The sequence below is a fragment of the Castanea sativa genome, chromosome 7 (assembly GCF_040712315.1).
Source record: "Castanea sativa cultivar Marrone di Chiusa Pesio chromosome 7, ASM4071231v1".
NCBI classification, from domain to species: Eukaryota; Viridiplantae; Streptophyta; class Magnoliopsida; order Fagales; family Fagaceae; genus Castanea; species Castanea sativa.
The window spans coordinates 26,542,079-26,552,593 of NC_134019.1; the positions used below are offsets into that span (position 1 = coordinate 26,542,079).

Consider the following 10,515-nt stretch of genomic DNA (forward strand, 5'->3'; position numbering starts at 1 on the left):
AGCTACTTAGTTTTATCTTTTTTTAGGTGTTTATTTTTACTTTTACAGCTCAATAAACGATCTTTGAATGGTCTCAATTAAAAAAAAAAAAATGTTCATGGTGTTTGATGAGTTTCTTAGACCCATTAATGGTTATATTTTGTGATACCAATCTATGTGGTTCGAAGAACACCATCTTTCTTATTTTTTCGGGTTTTTAATTAGTTTTTCGTATAAAAGTTTTTAACAAACGGACCCTAATACGAGAATAATTTAAAGAGGCCCACTAACACATGTATCAAATTGAGCTCAGCCCAAGAAAAGCCACACCAACCCAAGCAAAAAAACAGATAGCCCAGCTTATATATACCTATCGTTGTGTCTTTATTTGCCTCCCTCCACCTCAACATCTCCAAATTAGGGTTTTGAATTTCGGCGTCCCTAGTCCCTACTTCACAGCAACATGGTATCTTTCTACTCTATCTTCTCTTCTTTTTGTCAATAATAATAATAACATGTGTTGTATGATGTTTCAGTTGTCATATTGTTTTTGGTTTGATATGTTCTGTTTTTTTTTTTTTTTTGTTGTTGTTGTGATTTGTGATTTGAAGTGTGGAAAATGAAAGCATGGGTATTTTTTGGGATTTGTAGTTATTGTTTTGGGTTTATTTTATTGGAAGCTTTGTTATGCTGATTTTGTGTGTGGGATTCAGACCCATTAATTTCTTTCAGTTAAAATAAAAAAAAAGATTAAGTTTTAAATATTATAGCTAGGATTGATATAGATCAGAGGTCAAAATTTCAAAATTGCTAAATTGAACTACAAAAATGGTGATTGATTTAGTTGCTCCAAAAATATCTTTATGAAAAAAAATGGTAGTCTAGATATAAGCAAGATAAACTTAACAAATTTGTCGGTTTAATTCTTCGTTTAGGTAGATGGTAACATATTCTCTTGGGATAATCTGAATACCTTGACTCTGTCTGGAGATTACAATAAATAGTGGGAGTAGAGGATTAGGTAGAGGATTGTTGTTACAATGAGCAGAGTTCTATAGGAAAATTATATAGATGTTTTGATTTTTTTAGGCAGGCATATGTTGGTGGATGCTTACAGATGTATGAACGGGGGTTGGCTTCCTAGGATTGCGCATTGTCTCTCTTTGTTGGTTGGTCAAAGGGGCTCTTCTTTTGTGTGGTGTGGTTACAGGCACGAGACAAAGAGGGAAGTGGCACATGCTTGTGTTGTGCTCGTGTTACCTCGCACTTTCTTGTCATCATCCTTCGGCTAATCAATTCTATTTCCCTGTATTGTTTTGTTGGATAGATGTAGGTCTTGGAAATGTAAAAAGAAACTTGATGAGTGATACAGGGAGGTTTTTCTTTCTTATATATAACTTCCCTTCACACAAATGTATAATAGAGTCTGCAAATGCAGGGATATCTGAAGTTAAATTCAAGCACTATCTACTACATCTTTCTAGATATATCTACTGGATAGCATTAGCTTTTGTTCCTATTCTGAGGTTTAGGCATAGTGGAGCGTTCTAATAGGTTGAAATTGTGGTTTTTCATTTAGAAGACATCACCTATCTCTTATTGCTGTGAATTTTATTCAACAATTCAAATCTTCCTTATTTCAGTTGGATTCTAAATTTTGTATTGGGATCAATGTCCGATTGCTGAAATTGTTACACTCTTATCAAAATTTCCTTCTTAAAGGCTTAGGATGTTCTCTACTCATAACCACAGAAGTCATAATTTTAGTGTCAAATTATCTTGAAGTTGAAAGAGAACTTTGGATTTAAAATTTAAATTATATCTTGATCATGGCGATATTTACTAATACATCTTGCTCTAATGAATTCTTGAGAGGTGTACTTATTAAAAAAATGAATGCTAGAGAGGCAAAAGATATTGTACCATATCTTTTGTTATCTGATTATCCTTCTTTTGATGCAATTCAAAGTGATTTATATTGTTCTTGAGTTGCCAACTCTTCATTTTCTTATTTGATTGCCTTGTCAATTATTTCGCTAATTGTTTCTGTTATCTGTTCCAATACACAGCCTAAGCAAATCCACGAGATTAAAGATTTCCTTCTCACTGCAAGAAGGAAAGATGCACGTTCTGTGAAAATCAAGAAGGGCAAGGATGTTGTCAAGTTCAAGGTCCGTTGCTCCAAGTACCTGTACACACTTTGTGTGTTTGATGCAGAGAAGGCTGAAAAGTTGAAGCAATCTCTCCCTCCCGGTCAGTATGAAAGAATTACTTTTTATTAATGGGCATGATGGGTGCATTTGGTGTCTTATTTTGGTTTCTTTTCATCTTTGGGTATCGAAAGACCTTATTTCTATTGACAATTAGCTGACTTTTCCTGGCTTACTTGTTTGCAGGTTTGAGCGTGCAAGACCTGTGAGGATATGACCCCTCAAAAGCATGTCAAATGGTTACTAGAGAGAATGAGATTTTGCTTTATTTTGTGCTTTTTCTCAGTAGTTGAAGTACTTAATTTCTAATGGGTTTGGGCCTGGTCATCCACTAAGTTCTAGGAGGATATGACCCCTCAAAAGCATTTGAAAATCTGAACTCGGGAATTTTGCATTATTGCAGTTTCCTTTGGACTTTTGTTTGTTTTTTCTGTTTGTTCAATTTATGGATGGCTTAGCTGTATTCTTTATCTTTACCTTTTCGGTTTGAAATTAGTTTGAGGCTAAGCGATTCCTTCAGTTTTTTGCAAACAGAATGATGCTCCTGGGTTGGACTAGTCTGTTAAGAGGCTAGACTAGCAGCAGCAGAGTGGAATATTTATAGTGGCCTGGTTGTTAAGCATGTTGCATATGCTCTCTTTCATTTAAGCTTACCTGATCCTAGCATATTGGATTATATTATTTGTAACTGTTGCTGTGTCTATTTGTTTGTCACAGAGTGCCACATCCTGCCATGTAAGATAACTGTGTTTCATCATTCATGTTAAAACTAAAAATTAAGAGCTCTTGCACCAATTGGTGTAAAAAAAAAGTGTATAATTTTACACATTTTTTGTTCAAAATCTAGCCGCATCAGTCCATTTATATTACTGTTTATATCCAATATTGTTATAGTAACTGTACAAATATGGTTGATGTAGCTTTCTAAATGATTATTTTACTTAATTTTATTTCTCATCCAATGTTCTCTCTTCCTCTACCCTCTTCCTCCTTTACCTTTTCTTCAATCCTGCAACAGAAAAAATCTATACAAATCATCAAAATCGTTCTAAATTCTAGATCCAAATTCATCAAATTCATATAAATAATCAAACTCAAATTGAAAAAAGAAGAAGAAGAAGAAAGAAAGAAGAGGATGCCGAAGAAGAAGCAATTGCAAATTTGCCCAAAATCACCAATTTCTCTGCCCAAATCTTTGCTTTCTATGGACAAAATCACTACCCATAATCAAACCTAAATTGCAAACCCAAAATCGTCCTCTACAATAAAACCCAAATTGCAAAAGAAGAAGGAGAAGACAGATAGGTGCGTTCAGGGAAAATAGAGATATGGAAAAGAAGAAGAAAGGGAGTCTGTGTTCAGAGAAAAAAAGGGAGAAAGAGTGTTAAGGTGGGGTAATGAGAGAAAAAAAAAAAAAGGGGGGGGGGGGGGGGGGGGAAAGAGTGTTAGGTGGGGTAATGAGAAAAAATAAAAAAAATTGAGAAAAAAATATTATTTAAATAAAAGAGTGTGTATAATAGATAAATTGATATATGTGTTTTTATAAAGTGTCTATGTAAAATAGAAAAAGTAAGTTTTTATATTAAAATAGACGGAAAACTTTAGACGAACTAATGTGAATGCTCTTAAGTGTGTTGATATTAAAAGCACTAGAATACAACTTTTCTTTTTTAAGAATTTACAATTGATAATTTTTTTTATATGGTTAATGAAACCATTCTAAATTAGCCAAAAAAAAAAAAAAGTATTATCTAGATGTTTAATTTATTGGTAGTCATAGAATATTATGTTTCTAAATGATTTAGTTCTGAGGGAAATGACGCCAATTGATATTCTGGATCTTCATTCTTTGATGCACCAACACCAATTAAGTAAAGTATACATCAACAACAACAAAGTATTAATCCCCCCAAACTTTTGGGGTCAGTTATGGGTCTTCAATGGACTAATAAGATGGTTTTAACTGATTAATCAGGAAGCATGTACAGCATGTAAATAAAGCTCAGAAGCAAGGACATGGCAAAATCTCCTGTGTCTATGTCGGACATAGAGTATGTCGCAGACACAATTGCATACTACAATTGCATATCGATGGCATGTGAAGAGGAAAAAGTATAAGTATGTATCTATACTATTTATAATAAGATTTTCCTCTCTAAATTAGACTTTTTTTGTGGTTTAAAAATACTCTTGCATCCAATGTTTAACAAACAAAAATAATTGAGGATAAAACAGTAAAAATACACCTATTAACACCCCCTAAAAAAATGTCTGACTATTGCACTCTCCCATTAGTTTATAAATTGAAATTTAAATGTTCAGTCTTCCACTCTTTTAGAATTTCAAATTTCCTTTTCTCATCAAGAAGTTACAATGTTGTCTAATATCTATCCTCAAGTCTCCTGCAAATTCCAAAAAACACACACAAGTAGTGAGAAGAATGAGTTGAGGCAACAACGCCAAAAAACACACACAAGTAGCTAGAAGAATGAGTTGAGGCAACAACGCAAATAGAATTTGAAGGTATTTAATAAAATATTTCTTTTTATTAATGTCATTATCTAATGAGATAATTAACAATACAAACACTCATAGGATGGTTTTTAATATTCTGTCTTTATCAAAATTTGTTCATATTACTTTTCAAAGGTCCATTGTTTTCTTTTTCAAGTACTTCACTGGCCATTTCTTTTGTACTTCAACGTATTTTCTCAGATAAAGAATTTTATTTTCCTTTATTTTGATTTTTTAAGTTGGTAATTTATTTATTTCATTGTTCCATTCTTTCGCTTGAAGGCATTTTCATTTTTTTTTCCTCTTAAATATTTCATTTGAATGTCGTTGATTAGATTTAAAAAGAAGGCACAAGAACTTTACTCTCACTGTCCATCAACGATTACACTGTTTAGTTATTTAGCACTATGGAAATTAATTTCTTAATTATGCTACTGCTACTTTGATTAAATTTGTCACTCAAGCTAATTTCAAATTCTTAATTCAATGATTGCATAATTACTAACCTTTGAACTGTTGGGGTTTATGACCTAAAATCCAATTTATTGGCATGTCATAAATAATTAAATTGTTTAATTATATGAGACTATTTATAAATGAACTAATGAAACATTATCATAGTCCATGAGATGCATTGTATGTGATTTATGTAATTTAGTCACAGAAGATGTAAATCACAAGTTCCTTATAAACTCAAAATGTAATTCGTAGGCAGTGATGAAATTGGGCATTTCATCTGCGAAGACTATAACACATCAACTAAGATGGTTTGTCTTGATCATGGAAGTGGAGACTTCTAGTTAATGTGTTGATGTATCTTAAGAGTTAAGACATATTAAATTGGACCGCTGTGAGACTAATTATTCAATCAACAACTATCACCTGAATAATTAATCTCACGACTTCTAATTTCATAGACTCTCAATCCTAAGAGGGTAGTGAACCCGATCATGAAATGTAGGTTACTTTGATATATTAGGAGTGAGATCTAATATTCACAGTTAAAACCTCAGTATGTTAGGTAACCACACATAGTGTTGAGGGAATACATATTCTCAATATGGAATCCATAATCTCTCTTGTAGAGACATGAAATATCCCCTTGAGATAAGTTTAATGAGAATTGGTTATTTAGGGCGCCCACTTTAGTAAGGAGTTACTAAAACTTTTATTTATTGAAATTGAATTTCAATAAATGTGAATAATTAAAAGATTAAACTGGATAATCAAGGATAAAATAGTTGTTTACAAAGTGACAGTTTATTATGATTTTGTTCACTATGAATATTTCATAGAGGGGTCAAATGATATCATTAGAGTCTTGAGATATAATTTATTAATAAGGCCTAAAGTGTAATTATATTTATATAGTGATATTAAATATAATTAATGGTAATTTTGAACTTGTCAAGAGCTGACGGAAAAGCCCAAGACCCATTGGAAATAGAGTCTTATTTGTTCCATTTGGTCCCATCTCAAGCTACAAACTAAAACCCAATTAGGTAGGCCCAAAAGACTAACCCAATTAGATAATTAGTTTTTTTATTTAATAAGAGTTATTAAATAAAGTAACTACTAATGTAGTTAGAATGTACGTATGATGAAAAGAAAGAAAAAATTTTTTCTCTACAAGGAGAAGAAGAATGATTTTTCTTTGAGAATTAACGTATATAAAGATTGATTGAGAGACCACGCTTCTTGGGCACTATGTGGAATTGAGATGAAGATTAAAGGTATTCTTAGGTCTTGTTTTTGAATTTCATTGCATCTTGTGCACTTTCTATTCTTTGTTCTAGAATTCAAGGCTCTCTCATGAATGAAGTAGATCTGTGTTTGTTGCTTTCGCTGTGTGTTTTGTATGAGATACAAAATCACTTTTTTCAACAATTGGTATCAGAGCGGTCTTCAATATCATGCTTGTATAACATGTGATTGGATTTTAGAATTAAAGAAAATAGTTTTCTTGGTGATTTAATTTTTTGCAATAAAGTTTTTGCATAATTTTGTTTTGTTTTGGAACTGCTGTGATTACCACCGTGCATCCTTGGTGCGGTGGTCACTTTACAAGTATAAGTACTTGTGAAGTGTGGGGGGTAAGAGCGGAGGTTTAAGTCTCCAGGAGGGAGTTTCACACGCATATATACCTAGATTATGCTAGAGTAAAAATTCTATCTTGTATCTATAAAAAAAAAGAAAAGAACTGCTGTGATTAATATAAGTGATATATTAATTGTTACTTGAGGCCACGACTGTAACTTTTTGTTTTTGTGCTGTGCTTTTTTGGTGTTTGTATTTGTCAAGGACACCATCTACATTAATTGCTAATGGGTTTATTCAGATAAGTTTATAAACATGATCGGACAGGAATCATGTACGTTGATGTACATGTAATCATGTAATATTTCCTTTTAGACATCAGATTTGAAGTTTCTTAAATGAAACTGGTAGATATATCTAGTGTGAGCATTACGTTTTGCACTGCCATGGATATAGTAGACAATTGGGTATAGTTGTTGCATTTTATTCAATGACTATTGTTGATGTTATTAACGTGTTAACATTTGTTTCCTTGACAGTTTTTGTTTTCGTTATTTAGGATAATGATAATGAGACAATTTAACGTTAATGCTAGTTGGCCATCTTATAAGCATATGTTAATTACCTTGGATGCCTTTGATCCGTATGTTTAACTGTGTTTCATGTCTTGCAAATTATATGGAGATGCATGGATATAGATGCTCTCATGTTAATGCTAGGACTATGAAATTTATTCCTAATGAGATTAGGATTATGTCTTCATTCATAAAATCAAAAGGTGTCTTTGACGGAAGAATATTGAAGATGTCAAAAACGGTTCCCAAAAAATTCTAAAAAAAAAAATCAGTTTTGTGAGTTTTGATCGATCGAATGTACTTTTCAATTGATCGAAGAGGAATTGAGAACCGATCGAGTTAGGCAAAAGCTTTATGATGAAATTCTTCATTGTCTCAATCGATCAAGAATTCCTTTCGATCGATCGAATGTTTTTTTTTCAATCGATCAAACATGAATCGAGAATCAATCGAATGAGGCAGAACCTTTGTGATGAATTTCTTCATTTTTCGATCGATCGAGTAGTAGGTTCAACCGATCGAAGGCACTGAATTTTGAATTTTCACTTGTTTTTGACTAAGTGTTAAAATTTTGATAAAAAGCAAGGCTATGTGATTAATTTTATAGTCTTTAAAAATTAAGGACATACATTAATCATTATCTGACTAAAAGACCTAATGAGATTAAAGATGTTAGTTAAATAGAACTCTTAGTCCTAAATTGTTGTATGATTAAAAGTCCTTAATTTGTTTTAATTAGAGGTTTTTAATGAGATTAAAATTCTAATTAAAGTTATATTTATACTACTATTTAATGGGATTCTCCTGTTTGGATCGGATTTTTTTTGTTCTAAAATATCCATACATCCCTATGTTTAAACAGAGACAAAACTAAAGGACAACCCGGTAAAAATACAACCTTAACTTCCACTAAAATATTGACTAAAAAATAGAGTCACGCTCTCCTATTGATTTTCAAATTTATTTATCCACTTATAAATTAGATTCTCAAAATAAAAATTATATATATATATATATATATATATAATAAAAAAACATAGATTTTTTTTTTTGCTACTACCACTAAAAAAAAAAAAAGCCTCATCGCAAGCACGAAGCGCGTGGGATGAGGCTAGTAGTTTCTAATGAGATTAGAATACTTTATCTAGTATATTAAGAATAGAGTTCTATATAACTAATTTTTGATTCATTAGTGTTTAAGGAATCCTAAATAATTTAGGACTTCCATTTTAGCTAGCGATTCTAATGAGATTAAAGTCTTCAACAAGTACAAGGTTATTAGTTGTGATGAGATCACAATTATTTAAAGAAAAACTCAAATAATGAGTGGGAGTGCTGAAATAACCCTTTTGTAAAGTTTATTGTAATGTGAATAGGTACCTTGTCTTGGCCTTGAGCCTTGCATTCCATGCGGAGGGTATTTACTTCACGGATTATAAGGTTAAACTTCTTTGTGATTACGCGAATGTTCGTTACGCTATTGTGACATGACTTAGTTAGATCACATTAAATTTAAACTATTAAACACATTTGATGTGTAGGGTTAAAATTGTGATGAGATCACAATGATTTCATGACAATCCACTTGTTTTAAAATTTCTAGCGGGAGAGAGATTCAAGAGTTGGATCTTACGACCTCAATTGTTGGTTCATAGTGGTGTGGGATAAACATCTTGTCTTGGCCTCGAGCCTTGCATTTCATGCGGAGCGTGTTTATTTCATGGTACTACAAGATTGAACTTCCCAATTTATAGTGGTGTGGGGCAAGCACCTCGTCTTGGCCTCGAGCCTTGTGTTCCATGCGGAAGGTGTTTTGCATCATGGTACTATAAGATTAAGCCTTACAAGGATAGAGTTATGTGGCTACACATGGTTCTAGGCAATGGTGTACATTAGACTAATTTTGATAGTATCCTTTATGCTGAGTTCTTGCTATTATTACTTAGAGGCTAAAGGAAAAGTGGCAAATTATTTTTGTTTGGTAAGAGTTACTCTAATAGCATTAATAATGAGAATAGTTTTCGCCAGATCATAGTGGTTGGTATTCACTCTATGCTGAGGAATATTAATTGCAGGATTAGGTTGTCGTTGCGCCTTGTATAGTATGGTTTTCGAGCTCCATATTATATGGTTATGGATGCAAAATTATAATGTCCTTGTATTTATGTTCATAGTCTCAAAATGAAGTTGTCACAAATTTGTGTTCTCTAGCTACTATTTTAATTGATCACATTAACTAAGAAATAATTTTGGACGTGATGCTTAAAGGAGCTGAAGTACATAAATATGTTTTGATTCAGCATTGTCATAATTTCCTATACATGATGTATTTATGGAAGATAGTTTATGATGTGATCATAGTCTCCATTGAAATACTAAAATGTTCCATTGGCTTCTATCTCATTTATGTTACAACATGAGATGCAAGAGTTAGTACTAGACTTAAACTTTATATTAAGTCTAAATGAGATGTTTGGTATGAATCATATTAAGTGCTAAGAAAGGCTTAAGGAATTGGAATTCATAGATGAAGAGATTAAATGTTAATCTCATATGGATATTGTTGGGAAATTCAGACCCCGGTTGATAGATTTAACAAGTTTTAAACTCAAGTTGTTAATTAGATTTATTATGCATAAAACTTGTTAAAACAAACAACCATCAATATCATGTCACAAATAATGCAACGGAAAAAATAAATAAGACAAGATATGATGACCCAAAAAAACCAATGAAACCAACCAGTTTCACAGTAAAAAACCTAGAGGGAAACCTTCCAGAAAAGCAATTCACTATAGTAAAAAGAAGTTTCAGATCTAGTACAAAACCTTTGTCCCTAGACTCTACAATCCCCATAGATGAACTCACAGCAGAAACCTTCTACCGCTTTAGAACCTCTGAACTCTTCAATATATGAACGCCACCCTTTGATGCACGAATCCCAGTACGTGACTAACTCTTTTGCACGAATCCCAGTACGTGACTCACTCACTAACTTGAGAAAGAAGAATGTTGGCTACAAAGTTCTTCACTTCATCAACAATGAAGATCAAGAAGCACTTGGTTACAAAACCTTAAGGCGTAAAGACGCAGTAGCTTCTTTCAGAGAGAATAAGGCTTCGGTCACATTTTTCATATGTTCTCCTTGTATTCTCTTATGTTACGTCCTCTAAAATAAGCCTTATATATATCTAGGGTTG

General features: G+C 32.4%; 1 protein-coding gene across 1 annotated transcript; it reads left to right on the plus strand.

The window, feature by feature from the left end:
* The first annotated feature begins 245 nt into the window (after positions 1-245).
* LOC142642085 (large ribosomal subunit protein eL38z/eL38y-like) lies at positions 246-2,708 on the plus strand. Its single transcript, XM_075816441.1, has 3 exons — positions 246-445; positions 2,049-2,232; positions 2,376-2,708. The coding sequence occupies exons 1-3, from the start codon at positions 443-445 to the stop codon at positions 2,396-2,398; spliced, it is 210 nt and encodes a 69-aa protein (XP_075672556.1). The 5' UTR covers positions 246-442; the 3' UTR covers positions 2,399-2,708.
* Positions 2,709-10,515: the final 7,807 nt, after the last annotated feature.

What these genes read in the sequence shown, in the direction of transcription:
- LOC142642085 (XM_075816441.1), top strand. An exon ending in GAAGCAATCTCTCCCTCCCG is followed by an intron (nt 2,233 to 2,375) that starts GTCAGTATGAAA and finishes ACTTGTTTGCAG; the next exon opens with GTTTGAGCGTGCAAGACCTG.